The 22700-nt window shown below is 54.4% G+C and overlaps 3 protein-coding genes across 9 annotated transcripts in view; 2 read left to right on the forward strand and 1 right to left on the reverse strand.

The window, feature by feature from the left end:
* Positions 1 to 7: 7 nt before the first annotated feature.
* On the forward strand, positions 8 to 7595 carry SURF2 (surfeit 2). The gene is made up of 6 exons (XM_008005785.3): positions 8 to 154; positions 363 to 517; positions 1277 to 1380; positions 3462 to 3641; positions 3777 to 3946; positions 4876 to 7595. The coding sequence occupies exons 1-6, from the start codon at positions 77 to 79 to the stop codon at positions 4957 to 4959; spliced, it is 771 nt and encodes a 256-aa protein (XP_008003976.1). The 5' UTR covers positions 8 to 76; the 3' UTR covers positions 4960 to 7595.
* On the reverse strand, positions 5283 to 20951 carry SURF4 (surfeit 4). The gene is made up of 6 exons (XM_008005786.3): positions 20760 to 20951; positions 11354 to 11540; positions 10481 to 10557; positions 9871 to 9914; positions 8378 to 8564; positions 5283 to 7595 (listed from the first exon to the last, which is right to left on the reverse strand). Exons 1-6 carry the CDS (start codon positions 20805 to 20807, stop codon positions 7329 to 7331), a joined length of 810 nt encoding a protein of 269 aa, XP_008003977.1. The 5' UTR covers positions 20808 to 20951; the 3' UTR covers positions 5283 to 7328.
* A 56-nt stretch (positions 20952 to 21007) lies between these two features.
* Positions 21008 to 22700, forward strand: part of STKLD1 (serine/threonine kinase like domain containing 1) — a 29715-nt gene continuing 28022 nt past the window's right edge. Inside the window, exon 1 of one of the 7 annotated variants that reach the window (XM_073022069.1) lies at positions 21008 to 21398. In XM_073022069.1, coding sequence (XP_072878170.1) covers positions 21312 to 21398 — 87 coding nt within the window. In that variant the 5' untranslated portion in view covers positions 21008 to 21311. The remainder of the gene's footprint in view (positions 21399 to 22700) is intronic. The other 6 variants (XM_073022070.1, XM_073022073.1, XM_037986971.2 and 3 more) reach the window with 6 other exon arrangements.

The following is a 22700-nucleotide window of genomic DNA, read 5'->3' on the forward strand; positions in this document are numbered from 1 at the left end:
TCCCGCCCAGAGCCCCGCTCCCGGCCCCACGTGCTGGGAGCTGCTTCCGCCGGGGTGGTCTGTGGGCGCCTCGGCCATGAGCGAGTTCCCGGCCGACGTGCAGGCCTTCCTGCGCGAGCACCCGAGCCTGCGGCTCCAACCGGACGCCCGCAAGGTTCGCGGCGCGGGAGGGGAATGGAGTGGCGGAGAAGGGCGCAGTTGGGATGAGGGGGCTGAGGGGAGGGCAGGGGAGAGGGGAGGGCAGGAGAAAGGACGCGGCGAGGTCAGGGGAGGGGAGGGAAGGGGGCGCGGCAGGAGGGGCACCGGGGAGCGGGCGTGGCAGGAGCCCCGGCCCTCCTGACCGCCTGCCCCTGCGTCCGCAGGTGAGGTGCATCTTGACTGGTCATGAGCTGCCCTGCCGCCTGCCGGAGCTCCAGGTGTACACCCGCGGCAAAAAGTACCAGCGGCTGGTGCGCGCCTCCCCGGCCTTCGACTTTGCAGAGTTCGAGCCGCACATCGTGCCCAGCACCAAGAACCCGTAGGTGGTCCGCGGCGGCGTGGGGAGGCCCAGAGCAATTAGGACAGCCCCTCCGCTGGTGCCCCCCGGTGCCTGAGCCCCCTCTAAGGGAGCTTCCCGGGAGGGCTCGGCTGAGGACAGGTCCTGGGTGGTGAACCCCAAAATTCCCTCCTCCTGAGGACTCCGCCAGTGCTGCAGCCCCCGCTCTTTCAGAGTTGGGAGCCCTGGGATCTAGGTGGGCGCCCGGGTGCTGGAGTCACCTGCGATCCTGGCGAGGCCTCTCGGTGAGCTCGTTTGCTTTTCGGTAAACCTGACGTTTGTCTTGTGGGGTGTGGCTGCTTCACAGAGGAGTAGAGGTTTGTGCTTTGTCACCTGAGGTTGTGAACAGCGTTGGGTTCTTCTCTTGACCCCAGAAGGGATCTTTGATTTACCAGGGAACTAGGGTTGGTAATAATCGTCAAAACAGAGATGGGATCTTTCCATTCATTGAGCACTTGGCCAGGTGGAGTCGTCCTCTTGCATGAACTCATCTTGGAGCAGTCAGCGAGGCTGCCATGCCTACTTTTCCGGTAAACATTAAGAGGCTGCAGTCTGCCTGGGTCAGCGGTTCTCCGCCCAGCTTCAGAGTGGAATTGCTCCGGGAGCCTTTAAAAGCCCTATGCCCAAGCCGCATGGTACAACGTCCCCGGTAGACCGTCCAGGGATGAGTCCAAGACACAGCCACCAGTCTGAATCCTTGCTGTGAACTGTCCCTACAAACTTGGTCTCTCTGCTCTGTAGGCACCAGTTGTTCTGCAAACTCACCCTGCGGCACATCAACAAGTGCCCAGAACACGTGCTGAGGCACACCCAGGGCCGGCGGTACCAGCGAGCTCTGTGTAAATGTAAGTCCCAGTGAACCCCCATCAGTGCATCGCCATCTGAGTGCATGCCCGCCCTGCCCCAAATGGAGCGTGCTTGAAGGCAGGTCATCCTTCAGCAATCCGTGTTGATGCACCATGCCTGTTTTTGGCACAATGAAGAGAGGGATGATGGCCCCTGACCCCACAGCTTCTAGTGCAGGCAGGCGCAGAGCCAGAAGCAGGCTTGGGAGGGAGGGGGTGCACGTGGCGATGCAAAGTGTGGAAGAAACCTGGCGAGGGACCTGGGGTGGGCTTGCGGAGACAGGAGGGCTGGGGAGGCTTGCTGAGGGATTCGCTCGAGGCTGAGGCTGGAGGGATGTGGTAGCAGTGGGGTCGGGGAGAACAGCACCCCAGGGAGAAGCCAGGGTCCATGGATGTCTGAGGCAAAAATGTGTTAGCTGAGGTAGGCTCCAAAGGACAGGCTGGGCTAGTGTGCACAGCAGGGGTGGCCCGGAGGCCCGGCCAGGAGCGCTGCAGTGGGTGTGTGGAGAGGGCTGGCCGGGGCTGCGCGGACAGTGTGCGTGGTTGAGAAGGGAGGGCCCCTTGACTGTGGCCATCCAGGAAAAGACGGTGGGTTTTGGGGGAAGAATTCAGAGTCCCTTTGAAGGTTTGAAGCTTGAGCTGTATTAGGAAAGGTGTGTATTAGGGAAGTATCGGGTTTTTGAAACAGGGACACCCATGCTGAGAGCACCCAGCGCGAGTTTAGAGAAGGGAGAGAGGACTGGTCCTGAGCCTCAGCAAGAGAATGGAAGTCCTCCCGTGTTACTGAAGGGAAGATGAGGACAGACAAATGATGTATTTGATAACGTGGAGGCCCCTGGCAACCTTGGTGAGGCACCCGAAGTTTGGCAGGGACACCTGGCTGGAGTGGAGCGTAGGCTGCAGCCCATGAAGGCAGTATCCGGCCTTAGGCACGTGCTGGGTCACCGAAAGGTCTTTCTGGAGTCTAGCTAAGGAGGGAAATGGACAGAGGCTGGAGCGGACAGATTCAGGTTGGCTCGTGGATGGGAAGATGCGTCCACGGGCTTTTGATGAGTCTTCGGAGAGGCGGTCCAGCCCTCCCAAGCATGAGCGTGGATTGAGAAGGCGGACTAGGGTTTCTCAGGTAGAAGGCGGGCACCTTGCAGAGGCCTTGCAGGCACGAGGGCTCCCAGCCTGGGGCTTGGACTTTTTCCAGCTAGTATGTTAGCTGTCGGGCAGTGGGCAGGAAGGTTCTAACTGCAGGCGGCCACGGGGTTCCCATGAAGAGTGGTTATGATGGACCGTGGAGCTGAGACGGGACTGGGGTGCTGAGGTCCCTACAAGGCAGTGGTCCAGAGAAGTCCGAACGTGGCTGTGAGGGGGCTCTGCCTTCAAGTTCTGGTGGTGACAAGGCTGCTGCGTGGCCATGGGGGTGGGTGGCAGAGAGAAGGAGGGCAAGAGCCCTGGAGATGGGCCACCACATCAACGGCTAGGGCCCAGCAGGGCTCGTGCAGCCCATGAGGGACGAGGATGGGAGCTGCGCTGGACTGGAGGGCAAGCCCCAGCAGACCCTCTACTATACGAGGGGACAACGGTGGTGATTCCAGTGAGGTCCTTCCATGGAAGCCTTGTCCCAACTCCCCTCTCACCCACTAAGGGGCAGCAAAGGCCAGGCAGCCAACCTCCACTGACCCCCGCCCATGTGCTGAGGGAGGGCTTCAGGCTGCTGGGGAGAGGGTGGCATCACTGCCAGCCCACACTGCCTTTGAGAGGCCATGCCAACCTAACTGGGGCATAGTTGGCCTTGGGCCACCTCAGTGCCCTCCTAGTCATGGCTTCCTAGGCCTGGCTGGATCCAGGATGAGTGGTCAAGGCCCAGTAGACCTGTACCATCTTCTTGCCTCCTGGTTGCAGCCCTGCCCCACCGCCCTCCCTGCACGCCTGATAGGAACAGAGCTGAGGCACCCAGCAGCTGCTTTGGTTTTTGTCCAGGGCAGTGGGGCTGTGGGGCCCTGGCCAAGTGCAGGCTCCACGGGTTAGCTGTGGCCCAGAGGACCGTGGGGGGTGTGGAGGTGCCCAGCGTGTGCTGGCTTATCTCCCAGATGAAGAATGTCAGAAGCAAGGGGTGGAGTACGTCCCTGCCTGCCTGGTGCACCGGAGGAGGAGGAGGGAGGACCAGATGGACGGTGACGGGCCTAGCCCGCGGGAAGCCTTCTGGGAGGCCACATCCAGTGATGAAGGGGGAGCTCCAAGTGACGACAGCATGACAGACCTGTACCCACGTAAGCGGAACGACCCCTGCCTCTCCCTGACCCTCTCCTGTCAGCAGGGAGCAGACCGTGGTGCGGCGTCCCCTGCAAAGAAGGTGGTGAACTCAGCCTAAAATAACCGTCAGCCAATCCCTGTGTTCCTCCCAGCTGAGCTATTCACCAGAAAGGACCTTGGAAGCACAGAGGACGCGGATGGCACTGATGACTTTTTGACAGAGGAACAGGATGAGAAGGCAAAGCCCCCAAGAGAGAAGGTCACTGATGAGGGCAGGAGAGAGACAGCCGTGTACCGAGGACTGGTCCAGAAGCGCGGGAAGGTGAGCTGTCACCTCTACTCTGTTAGTGTGGCAGTGGCTTCCTCTAGTGATGGTTTTCCATTTGTTTAAAAAAAGAAAACGGCCGGGCACGGTGGCTCAAGCCTGTAATCCCGGCACTTTGGGAGGCAGAGACGGGCGGATCACGAGGTCAGGAGATAGAGACCATCCTGGCTCACATAGTGAAACCCCATCTCTACTAAAAAATACAAAATACTAGCCCGGCGCGGTGGCGGGCGCCTGCAGTCCCAGCTACCCGGGAGGCTGAGGCAGGAGAATGGCGTAAACCCGGGAGGCGGAGCTTGCAGTGAGCCGAGATCCGGCCACTGCACTCCAGCCTGGGCGACACAGCGAGACTTCGTCTCAAAAAAAAAAAAAAAAAGAAAAGAAAACAACCTTTTTCACAAGTGAAATCCCAAGCCAACAACACACAAGGACTAGAAGCCGAGGCCGCTGGCTGGCGGAAGGCCATGAGTGGCTGCCATTGCTTCCCAGCCAGCCCCTTGTGGAAGCCAGGCTCCATGGACCATGGTCGAGACCAGTGGTTTGAGGACACCCTCCCACCTCAGACTATGAGCTGTGGCTTGTTTGTCCTTACTTCTGGGCACAGGGACCTGATTACTAGCCACCACCTTTGCCTTTGCCATCAGGGCAGGAGTAGAGACTTCCCCGCCTTTGGTAGATAAGCAGGACCAAGGCTAGAAGAGGTCAAGGTCCTAATTAGCGTGTGGCATTGCACCATGCTCCTCTAAGGCTCTGCTGAGCGCAGTCTAATCCTGCAGCTGTTAAGGAAACGGGGGCGGAGAAAGCCTCTGTGGGTATTTGACACCAACACCTCTGAGGCTGTACGGGTGGGAAATCCCTGCACTCCAGGGCCCCCTTCTCCATGGGATCAGAAGGGCTCAGTAATCAGAATTCTGTTTATCCCACAGAAGCAGTTGGGCTCGTTGAAAAAGAAGTTCAAGAGTCATCACTGCAAACCCAAGAGCTTCAGCTCCTGTAAACAGCCAGGTTAATAAAAGCCCATGGCGTGAAGTTTCAAGAAAGCCTTCAGATATTTCCCCGGCTCCTCATCAAGCCGCATGTCCTCTGAATGATTGGCTGTCCCCATGTCTTCTCTTCCCACTTACCCTTGTCTCGTGACATCTGTTGCCCTCTAAGGCAGGGCTGAGGGGGTCTGTCCCCCACACCCAGGAAGCAGGAGGGACTCTGAGGGACTAATTCTCTCTGGACGTGGCTTCTGGGTGGTCTTCAGAGAAGCCTGGAGAAGCAGACTCACCCACTGGCATCCTGAGGGGAGCCCCAGTCAGGTTGGGCAACACTGTAGGATCACACTGCATACAACAAATGCCATTATTTATTTTGATGTGTTTCCAAAAATCAAAAACGTTTTCAAACACAACTAAGATATAAAATACAGCATAAAATGAGATTTAGATCTGTTTCCCACATAAAGCAAAAAAATCTTAGAAACTGTTTTGCCAAAACCAATTGGTAGATCCCACTTACCCTCTCCTCCCTGCAAAGGCATCTTCCCCAATCAGGCCCTAGCCCACCCAGGGCCAGGAGAAACAGGAACACCCACTAGGACGGAGGCGCTGCTGGTGCAGAACTGGTGCTGACTGCTCACGTGGCCTCCTTTGGTCCACCCTACTTTCCACCAACCAGCCAACCAACCTTGACCACAGAGAAACCCTGACTTGGCCAAGGTCATTTGATGGGGCTGTCATACGGCACTAATGGGGAGCAGGGTGTGGATCAAGAGACAGCCCTGGTGAGGCTGAAACAGTGAGAAGCCAGTCTTCGTGCAGTGAGCACTTGAATGATCACAGGAGAAAAGAACCCATGTCCTGAAGCCGTTGCTTAATCTTACCAATATTAGGGGGTAAGGAAGTAGGCCACCAGGGGAAGATTTGCAAACGCGTTGGGACTAGCTCGGCTGTGTTAAAAAGTGCCCCCTCCTCAGGGTAGGTGACTTCCAAAAGCACTTATGAGCAGAAACCTGCCTCACCGCTGCCCTGCAGAGCCAACGGACGAGAGGCCAAGCTGGAGGCAGGCTGGGGGCCGGGACGCAGCAGCCCTGGAGACAGGCTGAGCCAGCCTCTCCCCAGATAGGTCTAGGGGCCAGAGAGGTGTTTGACCATCCTTGTGGCATTTACTATGGTGCAGACGACAGGGAGCAACAAGCAGTTAAACCCCCCAAAAAGAGAAACACAGTATAAGGCAGTGTTAGAAAACTTTAAATACAGGATTAAGATCAAATCGGTAAGGCATCACAAATTGTAAAAAGGAATTTTGGCTGCATTCGGCATAGCAAACGGACAATCTGAGTGAGCAACAGCCTCGGGAAAGTGGCGTGTCGGGCTGCCCACAGGGCGAGTGCAGCTGGGAAAGGAGGATGCTGCTCAGCCAGGGTGGCCTGCGCTTTCGAGACCTTGCTCAGAAAAGGCCCCATGTGAGGTAACTGGATTGAGTCCGTGGGTCTCCAGTGCTGGGAGCTCCCGCCACACCCCCTGCCCACAGCGGCTGCAGCTCCCCAAGCTGGTCCGAGGAGCAGCTGGCCAGGCTGGCTTGCGGGGTGCCGCTGCTGGGGCCACCCCGTGTGTGGTCTCACTAGCCCTCCCCACTGCCAGCTCTGAGGCCAGCAGCACCCAGACCAGCAGCTTCCCCAAGGACTCCTTTGCCCCTCGGCCTTGCCTCAAGCTACTAAAACTCCCAAGGTGTTACCCAATAAAACACTTGGCACCAATCCAAGCTGATTTTATGACCGATGACTTTTATCATAAACAGCAGCTTCCACCACCCCTTTAATACTGCATCATTCTTTGGGTGTCCCTAAATGTTTTCACTGTTCCTATAAACTACTACAGTACGGGGCAGAAACAACATTGAAGCCACTGGTGTGATTTTAAACCAGGGAGATTTAACCGTTTGAGGTTTGGCTGAACCACCCAAAATCATGTAGTAGTTTTCGCTAAAAAGGTAAACTTAAAAATAAGAGGGAGGTTGCTCTGAATGGTGATACCAATGTGTCTGCTCGCAGCACAGCCTGAAGGCCCTCCTGCACCCCACAAAACAAACTCAAAAATAGGACTGAGATGCCACAGCCAAGTGGGCTGTTCACTCCAAAGCCTTGGCATGGGGGAGGCCTCCAACTGCCAGGCTGGCCAGCACTGAGGGGTCAAACGCCAGACTGTGGCTCCAGAGCAGACCGAGCCATGAATTCTCAGGTGTCTCTGCAAATAAAGTTCTCAAAACATCTGTGCCTTTACCAAGGGAGGGGAAGGGAAGAGGATACATAAAAGCTGGCAGTTTTGTTGACTCCACCCCAAACCAGTCCTCGACGGCCACGGGTCTTAGCCAGGCAGGTAGGGATCTGTGACTGTTACCACTCCTTCTTCTTCTCATCCATGGAGACACCCCCAGGGCCCAGCGCCACCACCAGGAGCAAGCCCCCGATCACCGACATGGTCTGGAAGAAGTCGTATTTCAGGAAGTCATGCATGGGCTTGTAGACTGGAATGGTCCAGAAGGCGTTGAAATATACGTTGATGGCAAAGAGCCAGACAACAAGAGTCAAAGCAGCCAGCTTGGTTTTAAACCCAATGGCCACTAAAATCATCAGAGCTGTGCCCACGATGTTCTGGACAATCTGCATAGGTTGAAACATAAGAAATTCAAAATAAACATGAGGAAAAGAGATGCTTTATAAACAGAAGTTCCAGCTGCTGCATATCATGAAGTCTCTATCCATCAGGCTGATGTAGCTACTGCTGAGACGGCTGCTGGTACAAGAGGGGAGATAAAAGCTGGGAGGAGGCAGGAGACAATAAAGCACCAGCTTTGAAATGTGGAAGGTTTGGGGAAGATTGAAGTTCCCAACTAGTAAAAGGCTGTGATTTACCAAGATGAATCTCTAATCCATAACTAAATTCCCAAGTGCTTCTTGGCCTACCCAGCCATCCAGGCCAGAAACATCCTCTCTCTTCTCCCCATGGCACCAGGAGCTCTTCCTGGACACTGTCTAGCCAGGGCTCTCAGTCAGCTCCAGAGATGGGCTCTGGAAGCTCCTGGAGGCTGCCTCTGACACCTGACACACAGGAAGTACTTGAGAAAGATATGAACAGGGAGGACAGAGAGAAGAGTAAGGGGAGCCTGGGTGGAGAGCCTTGGCCCTACCAAGGGCCAAGCACACTCCACCAGGGTCAGAGGTTCTGGCCTTCACTTGCTGGAAGGAAGGCTTGACACACAAGAGATTGACGATGTTTTGGTCTGTTTTAATGGGATCAAAAAGTTTGCTCCATTTGAGCAGCTCCCCCAGGTTGTGGTTAGTACCCAACCAGGGAGAGGTGAGCAGGGAGGGGGTGGGGGAGGGACAGCATTCTCTCTAAAGGACAGGAAACCAGACCCATTCAGGCAAGTAGGAATACTTACAGAAAAGAAGCTGGCGTCAAAGTGAAGAAGGGTCATGAACATCAGAACCAGCAAGACCCTGCCTCCAAGCTGCATGTACTGTTTGGGGGAGCTCTCACGCATGGTGGGGACGCCCGCAAACATGCTCTTCCCTTCAGAACGGGATTCTGCTAGGAGCAGCAACAGGCCTCCTCCCAGGGCCAGGTTCCTGAGGAACAGATATGTGGGCTGGAAGCTAAGCCTCACCAGGATCTGGCCTGTCTGTGAGACCAGGTGCAGGGAGAACTTGCTGCCAGTATAGGAAGGCCCTTACTTCCCTTTCTCCAGACCCAGTGATCTGCCAAGCAGGACCAGGCAGGCATGCGCACAGGACCTCAGACTCAAGTTACACCCATGTAAAACCTTACATAGTTCCATACATAGCTGAAGAGACAGAGATGTCTTTACAACTCGACAGCAATAGGCTACCTGAACACACACAGAACCGAGTCCTAGTCACAGCTTCAGTGTTGACCAGCTGGGTCCCCGTGGGCAGGCCTGTCCTCCACTCAGACCCTGAGTCCCCATACCCGTGAAATAAGGGGTCAGAAGAGATGGTTTCAGTGTCTACTGTTATAGGGGCTCTGCAACATCCTCTTTAGAACCTGTTTCTAAGAGGCGGAATTTATACCAGGGGGTCCAATCTTTTGGCTTCCCTGGGCTACACTGGAAGAACTGTCTTGGCCACACATAAAACACACTAATGCTAATGATAGCTGATGAGCTAAAAAACAAAACTTAAAAATTGCAAAAAAGCTGTCAATGTTTTAAGGAAGTTTATGAGTTTGTGTTGGGCCGCATTCACGCCGTGGACCACCGGCTGGACAAGCTTGGTTTGGACCCAAAGAAGTCTACTCCAACCAATAGTTAACTGAGTTTAGAAATACAGAGGGCCGGGCGCGGTGGCTCAAGCCTGTAATCCCAGCACTTTGGGAGGCCGAGACGGGCGGATCACGAGGTCAGCAGATCGAGACCATCCTGGCTAACACGGTGAAACCCCGTCTCTACTAAAAAAAAAAATACAAAAAACTAGCCGGGTGAGGTGGCGGGCGCCTGTAGTTCCAGCTACTCGGGAGGCTGAGGCAGGAGAATGGCGTCAACCCGGGAGGCGGAGCTTGCAGTGAGCTGAGAGATCCGGCCACTGCACTCCAGACCGGGCGACAGAGCGAGACTCCGTCTCAAAAAAAAAAAAAAAAAAAAAAAGAAGAAATACAGAGTGAGTATCCCTAACCTGAAATGCTTGGGACCCAAAGTGTTTCAGATTTTGGTATATTTGCATTATATACTTATCGGCTGAGCATCCTAAATCTGAAAATCCAAAACCTGAAACGTTCCAATGAGCACTTCCTTTGAGTGTCATGTTGGTGCCCAAGATGTTTCCCATTTTGGAGCATTTCAGACTTTGGATTCGCAATGCTCAACCTGTATGAGCAGTGTATACTAAAACCAACTAAAACCAACCAGAATGCACATACCTCATCAAAAACTTCAAGTCCCATAAAATGCTGTAGGCAATCGTCTGAGGGAAAAGAAGAGAGAGACACTTGAGTCTCGGCCTTTCCAAAGGCATTTCCACAGACTTCATAATACATTAGACAGTCTCTCCAATGTCAGCTGAAGTCTAAAACACACAAAGCCACCACAGGAGACCAAGGACAAATCTAAGCTCAAAAATGTGGTTATTTCTCAAGCAATGTGCTATGATGTTCCGGAGAACAAAGTTATTCTGAGACCACTGATGTGGATTCAGATATTCTGTTCCCTGCATTTCATTCTGAATAACCAGATATTCTTCTTTATGAAGCAATGTGGTAACAAGACAGCATCCTGGCTGCAACCAAGCTCAGGACTTCCCTTGTCACGGTAATCACAGGAATGGGACAAAAGATGGTCCAGTACCAAATGACCTGCCTCTACAGCCCTGCTTGGGCTCACGACTTCCCCAAAAGAGAAAGGAGCTCCAGGCAGTCAGAGACATGCAAGGGGCTGAAGGGGGAGTGACACTGAACCCTCAAGGATGTCTTTTCAGAAGCTCTGTTCCACCAGAGCAAAGAGAAGGGAGCCCCGACCACACAGCCCGTGTACCTGCAGAGCTATGATTCCAAAGAGCCCGAAGCAGGCGTACTGCACGAAGTTCCTGCTCAACACCAAGACGCAGCCAGCTGGAGGGAAGGACAAGGGTTAGGGGGCCTGAGGGTGGGTGCTGGGGCTGGGGGCAGCACTGTCTCGGTACACTGCCATCCAGTTTCGTGGCAGAAACTGGTTTCGTCCAGAGGGAGCCAAACCACCTATCCAAGCAAAAGGCAAATTCTAGGAGAATTAATGATAGGCAAGGACCACACATGGTAAGTTGACTAGACTTATCACAAACACCAGAAAGTGGAGCCCTTGCCGCAATAAAGAACGGGCCATTTCCCACAGTCAGCCACCTACCTGAGGCAGGCAATTAACTGCTCTACTGTGGAGCGCTTCTGAACAGGTGGGAAGCGCAAATCCCTTGGCCTGTAATGTACAAAGGAGGGAGGACTGCCACCAGAAGCTGGTCCACCAAGGCCGTAAGGCAGACCTGAGCCAACACGAGCTTCATTCTGGGCTAATGAATGCTCTCCCCTCTCCATTTACCTCAGTCTACTTATCCTTTTTAGACACTTTTGTCTTTGACAGCCTTAGTTCCTCTCTGATCCACCCAAACCAGTTAGACTCCAGCATCTCCTGCTTTGGGTCCCTGACAGACACCATGTCCTATTTCCTTAGCAAGCCCTAAAGCAGTGAGCCCAGGGCTAGAGACTGAGCGTCCCTGCCAAGGCTCGCAGAACCAGACTCCTGGCCTGGCACAGCTGAGCTGGAGAAGAGGGGGACAGCAGTCTCAGGAGACCGAGTTCACACACAGCCTCCCAACTGCTAACGATCACAGAACAAGACGCCCAGTGAATCCTGACCACCCTCAGAGCCACTCACTCAGCTGTCCCAGCAAGTTGAGGAAGACGAAGGATGAGGCCAGCAGGTAGCCGCAGTTCCAGGTGCTGTCGATGTAGTCGCGCTGCTCGCTCCACTGGAACCACATGCGGATGCCGTCCTCCAGGAAGGTGCTGATCAGACAGAGGCGCGCCACGTGGGGCAGGTACTGCTTTGTGACACGGAGGAACTGCAGGGCCACAGAAACCCAAGGGTGAGGTGGCTGCGGCGGGGAGCACCAGGCCGCTGCCGGGCACGTCCTTGGGCGGGGTGTGCGTGAGGAACAGACGCTGCGGAAGGCAAGAGCTCTTGTCAGCCTCCGTGCCTTCCCAGGGCAGACTAGGGGGCTCTCAGTGCTTGCTCCCGAGCGCTACCCTGTGAGTCTGGACACATGCGACAATCCAAGGATCAGTCCCGGAGATGCATGACTTGACAGTAGGCCCTCTGGGGCAGACCCCAGCAGGCGGCAGCCCTAACACTGCCACTGATTTCCCCCGGTGCCTCGGCAGGCAATTACAGTCATCGAAGGTGGCACTGCAGCAAGACACAGAGCTGCTCTTTTCGGTCAAAGGCATTTACAACTTAGGATCACAGAATGACATCTGAAAAGGCACTTAGAGGTCATCTATCCAGGGCTTCTGCACCTCAGCACTACTGGCATCTGAGGCCAGGCCACTCTGCCGTGGGTCATCCTGGGTGCTGCAGGCTATGACGCAGCAAGCCTGGCCTCTGCCCACGACATGCCGGCAGCAGCCTCCCTACTGAGGCACCACTGCACTTTGCCAGGCATCTCTGCTGCTCTGGTCCAACCCCTCACCTTACAAATGGGCATATGAAACCCAGCGGGAAGGGGTTCCCCCGGCTTCGCAGACCTGATGGTGCAATGCCAAGACTTGACCCCAGCCTGCAGGTCACACATGGCTGAGGTGCCAAGGGCCTGGACCTCCCAGCCCGCCCAATGACGCCCAGAGTACCCTGACAGAACAAGGGTTGGCTTAGGTGACAGCCAGGGTGCCAGGCCTAGATGGCCACATGCCTGACTGAATAGTAAGATCACGAGTTTACAGTTATCCAAAAACCTCCAGAGCGCAGGAGGAAGCCCCAGGCTCTGGACAGCGCATGTGTGCTGTTGTAAACCAGGGCTAGCGCTTCCCGGCCCCTGACGGAGCTCTCCCCTGCAAGCTCAGGATCTAACTTGGGGACTGTGTGTGCAGCAACTGTCAGCACAGTATGAAGCTGGTACCACTAATGGCTAGAAAGCACTGGGATTTTGGCAAAGCCTGCATCATCTCGAGCAAATTAAAACACACTAACAAACAGGATGGACAGCTGTTTCAACAGCAATGAAATGCACGTGTGTGAAATCATTGTCAAATGTCAAAGGGAAAGAAAACATTTATGACTTCCTGCTGTGCTGTGAGTCAGGTCATTTATGACGGCTGGGTTAGGTAGCCAACATGCACTACCGATGCCAGGTACAAATGTCACGCAGCTTTACCCCATGCACTTCTCTCTTATCACCCATGCAAAACTGAGATACAAAGTGAAAGAAATCCTGTAACACAGCAAATCCTTCGGAGAAAGATCAGGGGACCCACCCACGAACTCATGTTGCAAAGCCAGAGTCTAAAGAGCACCCAAGAGGCTCACCCCCACGGGAGGTGAGCGAAAGTCAGCTGCACAGGCCTCCTAGGGCTGACTAAACCTACTGTTGGAACAAAGGAAGATGTGCGTGTTTCTTACTTTTCAGCATTTTTTAAAGTTGCTTCAAAGTCCTAGACACTGCTGAAGCTGCCCATCTCAGTTACCACGCCCCTGGGTGTTCAGATCACCCTCCAGCCTGTCAGGTGGGGCCCCGGCTAGGTCAGCACTGTTGATTGGCTCCCGTGTGGCAGAGAGCGAAGGCAGAGATTACAAAGCCAGGTGGCCATTCTCCCCAAACCCACTGTGCCCTGCAGTGTCATTCTGCACTCATTTACTCAGCCTTTGACTCCACAGAAGTGATGGGAGAAATCACAGTGACCGACAGATACCCAGAGAATCACCAAGCGGGTTTGGGAGATGAAGCGCAGGTGGAGGCTCTGAGGCCCTGTGATCTCACCCTGCCCTGGTACCGTCCAGCCAGCACACTGTGTGACCTGGACACGCCCTTTTTGAGAGCATCTCTACTATCCTACAGTAAAGTGAGGTCAGCTGAACTAATGGTTGGTAAGATTCTTTCCAGTTTTACTAGGAGGAAGACCTTGTTTCACTTTTCATTTTTTAAAAGGCCCCAAATACTCCCCTGTGAATTTTAGGGCCAATGCAGAGAACCAGCACAAGATGCCCACGTGCACAGGGTAAGCAACCCGCGTCACACTGGGTGGTGGGAAAGGTGACGCCACACACCCTCCCCAGGTTCTGCCTCATGGCCCCATTGCTCTCTAAATGCCCAGCAACAGTGTAATCACCCATATTCCGTGGAAGAGACAAAGCACACCACCTCGGCACGCGATGTGCCATTGCTCTCAAGTAATGGCCTCACGTCGTGGCCCAGCTGGGAAGCCCCAGCAAGGACACAGACCTTTACCTCCTCTGAACCAGGGGAGAAGCAACCACTGGGAAGGAAGAGCTCAACAAGAGGCTGTGCAGACCTCTGAGATGAGACGGAGCTGTGGCGGGACTCCCAGGGTGGGGTGTGGGTGTGGGGCGTGGACCCCAACAGCAGCAGAGAGGTGGACTGCAATCCACACCCAAGACAGACACCAGAGGTGTCCTGACTTGCTTCTAAAATGACAGCTGTGAGGCACTCACTGGCCTGAGATGAGCAAACCAGCCCAGCCATGGGCTGCGGTCTAAGCTTCCCCCAATTGCAGGACCTGCATTTAACATGCTCATCTGCTACATGCACAGCCCATGAGATTGAGGCAGTGTTTAAAAGTCTCTCTGATGAGTCTGCGACTCTTAATTGGAGTGTCTGGGTCAAGAGGATTAAAGAGCAAAAAAGGGAGAGAAGGTAGGACAGGCAATTCACACCTCCTTCCCTGCGCGAACATGGTGAGGAGACAGACACAGCTCTTGGCTGTGGGGAAAAATATGCAAAAATGTAGGTACTGCATTCTGAACTGAGCACATCTACTGCTTGGTTGTTCTGGTTTTCAAAGGCAAGCCTGGGCCGGGCGCGGTGGCTCACGCCTGTAATCCCAGCACTTTGGGAGGCCGAGGCGGGCGGATCACAAGGTCAGGAGATCGAGACCATGGTGAAACCCCGTCTCTACTAAAAAATAGAAAAAAATTAGCCGGGCGCAGTGGCGGGCGCCTGTAGTCCCAGCTACTCGGGAGGCTGAGGTAGGAGAATGGCGTGAACCCGGGAGGCGGAGCTTGCAGTGAGCCGAGATTGCGCCACTGCACTCCAGCCTGGGCGACAGAGCGAGACTCCGTCTCAAAAAAAAAAAAAAAAAATTAAAAAAAAAAAATCAAAGGCAAGCCTGGTCCAGACTGAAGGCTAACTAGCTGTAAGTCAGGCTGATGCAGTCTCCCTTAAACCAGCCACTATCTACCGAGCATCTGTTTGGACTGAACACTGAAAAAGCCATGTTTAAAGACCAGGGCCCAACATTAACCTTATTTCCTACATGCATATTGGTCACAACTACTTCAAATTGGCCACTGGAACCATGTCATGCCACTCTAGAACATGTCCCAAAGCCAGTGTCCCCTCAGCACAGCAGAGAAGAGCCCCCAACACAGGAAGGACACACAGCACCCCAGGACAGACAAGAGCAGCCAAACTGCAGGCACTCAGGCCATTTCTGGTAGCCAGCACACAGGTGACCTGTGTAAACATGGCGAGCACATAAAACCTGTGACAGTCCCCCTCCCCCTGCCAGAAAACTGTGACAGCAGAGCCAGAGGTGGCTGTTGACCTGGCAGGCTGCAGGAAGGAGATGACACAGTTAGCTCACCTCTGTGGCCAAGCTTCTCATTAAGTCTCTCCGAGAACCGCGCCATCAAGCAGGATATGGTTCATAAGCAGTGACAGCATCTGAGGAGCTTAACAGGAAGACTGAGATTTCTCTCAAAGGGGTGGTTATTTTAGACAACTGAAGGGGATTTTAGAAACGTAATTAATGATATCCACCCTGAGAGATGACTTCGTGGGCATCCAGTGATCACTATCACAGCCACCTGCAGCTCCCACGCCACACAGAAAACTCCACTTTCTCTTCACACTCAGGACAGAAAGAAATTGAGGAAAGCGGCTTACAAATTAGTGGTGAATGAGAACATTGAGGAAAAAGGCACTTGATCACCAAGGATTGGGGCTGCCTCGTTCAAAGCCCAACTCAGGTCCCACACATCCTAGAAATGAGCACCTTCGGCCCAGCAGCTTCCCTCACATCAGCCTGTCAGAGCTGGCTCCAGCTCACTGGCTCACTGCAGCTCCAGAACTTCCCCAAGCCTCCCTCCCGTGCTGCTCCATAGGTTCACACCGCACCCTGCAGGGCCAGAAAAGGTGTCGCCAGCCCAGTGTGGGAGATGATGGCCTGGCTTTACTAAAAAACTGTGTGATCAAAATCCCAACTGTAGGAAAGACGTAACTGAGAACGACTGGGCCCCATGTTCTGGGAGGAGCCTCGCTAACCACAACCTCCCCTGCTTCTCCCCCGCACTCCCCTAAAGAGTGAGGTGGCTGTGTTTTAACCTCCTGTTAAGATCACCGCACAAAGAAAAGTGAGTCAGCTCCTCTTTGCCTTCTCTCCCCACTCCTTCATGGTATAGGGCAGGATATGACAGAGCCTGCCACTGTCACAGGACCTCGCCACACCAGACAGCCACCAGCACGGTGTTCATCGGGAGCCTCGCAGTGCCTGTGCCACCTGTGGGTTCAGGTGTCCTCAGGCCCATCCTCGCTTCCCCAGCACTTCAGCTAGGGCCAAGGTCAGCTCCCAGGGCCCAGGACTAGCTCTGCCACTCTTGAGGACAGGTTAAAAACATCAAAGGCCACACTGGAGAGGAAGGCCCCATGCAGCTTTTCTGTCACCTTGGTGATGAGCCACCAGGCAGAACCCATTAAGTGCTAATATTGCTGTTTATGGGTATAAATTGCTTAGAAGCTACATTTTGCAGAGGGTCTAATAGGCAATGAGGAGCAGCTGCAGGCATGGACATTAGTTTGGATTGCTGAGTTCATTAGAGTTTCTGGCCCCTTCCCATGGCTTCCAAATGCCCAGCTCCTGCATAGAGCATGTCTCAGCAGTTTCTACAGAACATGGCTCCCGGGAGCAAGAGGACACTGTCCCTGGCTGCCAGAGCAAGGAGCTTAATGCCAGAGGCAGAGAGACAAGAGATGCAGCTGGGGGGAGCCTGCCAGCAGAAACTAACCGGACTGCTCGTCCCCGTGGACCAGCCTCTACAGACCAGAAGGAAAGGTCACAGTCCACCAAGCAGTGAGGAACCCAGCCTTTGGGGTAAAAGGATGTGGACTCAGTCTCCAGCCCACCACGAGCCAGTGCAGCCAGCCAACATCCCTCTGCCCATCTGAAGATGGAGACGCTCTGGTCCACCTCCTGCAGTCAGGAAGGTCACACAAGGAATGTCTATCATGCACCTGGCTCAGTGAAAGACTTAATGTCATTGTCATAATATCGGAAGACACTGGGCCTGGGAAACTAAGCTTATTTAGGTCTTGCTTTCAGCAGCCCACACTTTCTGGTCAAATCTTGTCACTTCGGCTTTGCTCGTTTTCTGAAAATGAGAAAAAATGGATGTGTCACTTTATCTGATCAGTGACTTCCATGGTAATCCCCTATTGGCTTCAAATTAGGTCATTTTCATGTAAAACCTGGTCTGGCAGCTTTAAGTACTATGTGGATAAACAGAAACAAAGCCCCACCTGGGCTTGGTCAGATTCTGTCCACAAGAAGCCATATTTTGACTTCGAACCCTATTAACCTGCCTGTGTCTGTCTGATTGAGGTTTGGGTGAGTACAAGTCGCTGCGCTCCCAAGCTGCCCACAAAAGGGCATGGAAGCTCCCGCAGCCATGCTCTGCCACCACCCAGGCGGACTCTAATGAGATCATCTGACGGCAGCAGCCTGCGCTGCCTTGCAGACATGGTCCTAACCCATTGGGTTTTGTATGTGAGCAGCCCCTTCACCCGCTAGTGCTCTTCCCTTGACTTGTGCCAGAAGAGCAACACCAGGGACTGGGGGCACTGGGGACCAAGACCCGGCTTTTCTTCAGTGGCCACAGGCAAGTCTAGGAGCCTGAGTGGGTTTGGCCTCCTCTCAGTAACCTGGGAGAGGTTGACTCTGTACCCCCTCAAGAGCCTTTCCAGTTCCAAGCTACTGCTTCTTTCATTTAAAACATAACAGAACACATGAAGAAGGCTGGACGCGGTAGCTCACACCTGTAATTCCAGCACTTTAGGAGGCCAAGGCGGATCACCTGAGGTCAGGTGTTCAAGACCAGCCTAGACAACATAACATGGCAAAACGCTGTCTCTACTAAAAACACAAAAATTAGCTGGGTGTGGTGGCGCACACCTGTAATCTCAGCTACTCGGGAGGCTGAGGCAGGAGAATAGCTTGAACCCGGGAGGTGGAGGTTGCAGTGAGCTGAGTGCCACTGCATTCCAGCCTGGGTGACAAAGTGAGACTCTGTCTCCAAAAAAAACCATTAATAACAAAACAAGAAGAAAAGGCCGGGCAGGGTGGCTCACGCCTGTAATCCCAGCACTTTGGGAGGCCAAGGCAGGAGTATCACCTGAGGTCAGGAGTTCAAGACCAACCTGGCCAACATGGGGACACCCCGTCTCAACTAAAAATACAAAAAAAAAATTAGCTGGGCGTGGTGGCGGGCACCTGTAATCCCAGCTTTCAGGAGGCTGAGGCAGGAGAATTGCTTGAATCCGGGAAGCGGGGGTTGCAGTGAGCCAAGATCGAGCCATTGCCCTCCAGCCTGAACGAAACCCTGTCTCAAAAAAAAAACAAAGAAAAAAAAATCATCAAGAAAGGAGTATGTGAAGAGACTGGGAACTTTTTTTGTCAGGAGGAGAGTCTGTCATTTGCTAGTGGGCACCAGCTTGACTGGAGACATTTGATCTAGATTTGGTTATGAAATTCACTTGCAAATCCCAGGTTTTCCAGGACAAAGAGTGAGTGTACGTAACTCTCATCCTTCCCTCGGCTATGAGGAGCCATCTTCTTAGGGAGTTGTGACTTGGAGAAACATAAATGGGTCACTATAAATTATGTCAATGAAAACTGACAAAACCGTATCAAAAGTTCTTGAGGGCTTTTGATATGAATTGTTTTTGTAAGGGACAGAGTTTTAAAATTGTGTCTTTCAAGGCTGGGTGCCGTGGCTCATGCCTGTAATCCCAGCACTTTGGGAGGCTGAGGTGGGCGGACCACCTGAGGTCGGAAGTTCGAGACCAGCCTGACCAACATGGACAAACCCTGTTTCTACTTTTTTTTTTTTTTTGAGACGGAGTCTCGCTCTGTCACCCAGGCTGGAGTGCAGTGGCCGGATCTCAGCTCACTGCAAGCTCCGCCTCCTGGGTTCACGCCATTCTCCTGCCTCAGCCTCCCTAGTAGCTGGGACTACAGGCGCCGCCACCTCGCCCGGCTAGTTTTTTGTATTTTTTAGTAGAGACGGGGTTTCACTGTGTTAGCCAGGATGGTCTCGATCTCCTGACCTCATGATCCACCCATCTCGGCCTCCCAAAGTGCTGGGATTACAGGCTTGAGCCACCACACCCGGCCCCCTGTTTCTACTTAAAAAAAAAAAAAAAAAAAAAAAAAAAAAAAAAATTAGCCGGGCATGATGGCGCACGCCTGTAATCCCAGCTACTCGGGAGGCTGAGGCAGGAGAATCACTTGAACCCGGAAGTTGGAGGTTGTGGTGAGCTGAGATCACACCATTGCACTAGTCGGAGGTTGTGGTGAGCTGAGATCACACCATTGCACTAGTCGGAGGTTGTGGTGAGCTGAGATCACACCATTGCACTAGTCGGAGGTTGTGGTGAGCTGAGATCACACCATTGCACTCCAGCCTGGACAACAAGGTCGAAACGCTGTCTCAAAGAACAACAACAACAAAAAATTTTAAAAAAAAATAAAATTGCATATTTAAGCACAAAATCAGGACCTTAGGAAAAAACTGCTTCGTCAAGTTGATACACTTTTTCCCCAAAAGTTTAAAATATTGGCTCGCAGGAAAGTGTTGCAATGAGAACCGATGGTGAGGTCACACTAGAAAGAGAGCACCCCTCAGGAGGAACGGAAAAGCTCGATAGCTGATTAGAAAACGGTCACTTACTCTTTTCTTTTTTTTTTTTTTTAAACCACACATACACAAGCCTTCCAATAAGTCTAGGCCTCAGAGTTTGATGACTCACTACCACCTCCAGAAAAAATTTAAAAATTTAACCATCACTACTTAAAACTCTAGCAAAGCCACACACACACATTAAGTAAACCGAGGAAAGAACGGCAAGTGGGCCACAGAAGGCTCTCCCTGCGGGGATAAGGCTGTTAATCTGTCGACATAACGGGATTCTTTTAGAAGTAAAAGGCATAAATCTGCGTAACCAGCACCACCTTTTTTTTTTTTTTTTGCCAAGCTTAATCAAGAAAGAGGGAAGGGAGTTGCGTGTCCCTTCACTTTGTAGGATCGGATCCTGTCCACCCTGTTTCCGAATGCTCTCAACAGTTACCCAACCGCCTGTTTCAAGGGCTTCCCTGTTGCTCAGAATGCCACCTGGACACTTCTGGAAGGAAACTATCAGGGAGATAAGCTTCCCCTCCTCCCGGGCTGTGTACAGGTCCCCACTCGATCCAGCCCCGGGCAGAGTCCAAACGGCGAGGGAGAGGTGCAGACAGGGTCAAAGGGACCCCAAGAGCCCAGCACATCTGGGAAGGAGAAAAAGTGCCGCGGCATCCTGCAGCTGGGGCGCACGCCGGCGCGCCCCCTTTCCTCCGGGAGGACCCCCAACCCCCGTTCGTCCCCGAGCTCCCAGCCCGCCTCCGGGAGATCCACTCCGGGAGAGGAAAAACGTGCGCGGAACCCCCAGCAGCTCCAAACGCCGAGGCGCCCCCCGCGAGCCTCAGACCCGACCCAACCCTAGGACTCGCGCCGCCGGCCCGCGAGGAAACCCCCACGGCCCGCGCCCCGGGCAGGCTGGAGGGTGGGGGCGGCTGGCCAGGCAGGGCGCCCAGGCCCGGGCTCCGGGAGCGGCCCGGCGGGCAGGGGAGACCGGGCTCGCAGGCCGGGTTTGGGGGTGTCCAGGCCGGGGCGGAGGGCCCCTCTGTGGGAACAAGGAGTCGGGGGGCGGCCCGGGCCTGGCGCCCTTCGCGGGGAGGCCGACTCCGGAGCGGCCCGGGCGGTCTGGGTCGGGGCCGGGGGAGGGGCCCGCAGGCCGCACCTGGTCGGCGAAGTCCTCAGCCGTGCCCATCAGGTCGTTCTGGCCCATGGCGACGGCGGGAGGCTCGGCTCGGCTCCGCTCGCTCGCTCGCTGGCCCTCGACCGTCGGCGCCCGCGCCCGCTGCGGCCTCCACAGGAAGTGCCCGGCGGCCGGCCTCGCTCCGCGTCGGCTGCGGCTCCAGCGGCTGCCACGTAGGCCAAGCCTTAAAGGGGCCGCGCACCGCCCGGATCCGCCCCGGCGCGTCTTAAAGGGGCCATGCACCGTCCCCAGCCTCGCGACCGGTCCGCTCGAAGCCACCCCCGCCGCGCTCGACGCCACGCCTCTCACGCTGGAGGCCCCGCCCACCGCGCGCAGGCCCTGCGGCACCTCCCGGCCCGGCGGAACGCGTCCCCTTTAAGGGGGCAGGCCTGGGGGGTCTGGGGCCGGCGTGCGGGAGGGACGCTTGGATGCCTCGAGGACGCCGTTCGGGCCGGGAGGGTCCCGCGGGTCCCACTGACCCACACGGGGTGGGGTCAGGGGCGGACGATCACCCGTACGCGGTAGCTACTGAACATGCTTGGGCCAGAGACCGATGGCAGGCGCCCCACGCAGGGGGAGCGAGGCCCAGGGTACCCCGGAGAGCCCATGGACAAGTACCAGGTGCCGAGTGTTCCCTGCGGGGAGGCGGGGGCTCCGTGGGGTAACGGTCGCCAACCCTGGAGCTGCGGCCGGCGGTTCCGACCGAGGGCGGCGAGGGACCCGCGCCCTAGTCAGTGTTGGCCTCCAGCTCCTAGGTTGAACCCGGGGGGGCCTCCCACGGTGACCTCCTGGGTGCCCTTTGCCACTCAGTTTCCCCCTTTGTGAATTGACTAAGGATTCTCCAGCCCTGGCTGAGTATTTGAGGGCGTGGGGCAGCTCCTCTATCCTTTGTGCCCGGGGTCTGGGCGCTTGGGTCCACCAAGGCAGGACCCCCGGGAACATCCCGAGTACGTAATTGGGAGCCCCCAGTCCCCTAAAAACACCCCTGCAGCGTGGGTCTTTGAAAATATTTGAGACCTAAAAAATTTACAAAACACAAAAGGAAAGCTGCAAAATAAAAGTGAATGTTTAATTAAATGCTTCTATACATGATATGTAAACTTTATTAGATTCAGCATTTGTGAAAACCGCATTCGCTTGGAAACAGTTTGCGGATTAGATTTTTGTCACTTGGGAAGAATTGTCTTTGTGTGAGAGGACTATAGGGCGTTGCCAGCGGTGACACAGATGAGCTTCTGGTGGCCAGATAATTTTTAAAATAAAGTTACTTTTCAGAGAAAAAAAAAAATAGACCTTTCAGGAATATACCTGCTTTTGGAAAAAAAAATAGACTTGATCCGATATGGGTCCATTTTGCTGTTTAATTTGCTGCCTGAGCCTGAACGCTCTCACACCAGCTCTGCCCTCAGCCCCCTGTGGCTTAGAACAGCAGTCCCTGGCCAGGCTCGGTGGGTCACGCCTGTAATCCCAGCACTTTGGGAGGCCATGGCGGGTGGATCACCTGAGGTTGGGAGTTTGAGACCAGCCTGACCAACATGGAGAAACCCCGTCTCTACTGAAAATACAAAATTAGCCAGGCATGGTGGCGCATGCCTGTAATCCCAGCCACTCGGGTGGCTGAGGCAGGAGAATTGCTTGAACCCAGGAGGCAGAGGTTGTGGGGAGCCGAGATAGCACCATTGCACTCCAGCCTGGGCCACAAGAGCAAAACTGTCTCTCAGAAACAAAACACAACACAACAAAACAAAAAAAACCAGCAGTCCCCAACTTTTTTGGCACGAGGGACCAGTTTTGTGGAAGACAATTTTTCCACAGACGGAGGCGGGAGGATGGTTTTGGGATGATTCAAGCACATTACACTTAGTGTGCAGTTCATTTCTATTATTATATTGTAATACATAATGAAATAATTACACAACTCAC

This window comes from Chlorocebus sabaeus, chromosome 12 (genome assembly GCF_047675955.1).
Source record: "Chlorocebus sabaeus isolate Y175 chromosome 12, mChlSab1.0.hap1, whole genome shotgun sequence".
Taxonomy (NCBI): domain Eukaryota; kingdom Metazoa; phylum Chordata; class Mammalia; order Primates; family Cercopithecidae; genus Chlorocebus; species Chlorocebus sabaeus.

Excerpts from the sequence above, each read along its gene's own strand:
- SURF4 (XM_008005786.3), bottom strand. The coding sequence starts at position 20,807 with ATGGGCCAGAACGACCTGATGGGCACGGCTGAGGACTTCGCCGACCAG. Across the intron at positions 11,541-20,759 it reads CTGAGGACTTCGCCGACCAG|TTCCTCCGTGTCACAAAGCA; the intron begins GTGCGGCCTGCG and ends GTGGCCCTGCAG. Across the intron at positions 7,596-8,377 it reads TTGACGCCAGCTTCTTTTCT|ATTGTCCAGAACATCGTGGG; the intron begins GTAAGTATTCCT and ends CAACCTATGCAG.
- SURF2 (XM_008005785.3), top strand. The coding sequence starts at position 77 with ATGAGCGAGTTCCCGGCCGACGTGCAGGCCTTCCTGCGCGAGCACCCG. Across the intron at positions 518-1,276 it reads GTGCCCAGCACCAAGAACCC|GCACCAGTTGTTCTGCAAAC; the intron begins GTAGGTGGTCCG and ends TCTGCTCTGTAG. Across the intron at positions 3,947-4,875 it reads TGGTCCAGAAGCGCGGGAAG|AAGCAGTTGGGCTCGTTGAA; the intron begins GTGAGCTGTCAC and ends TTTATCCCACAG.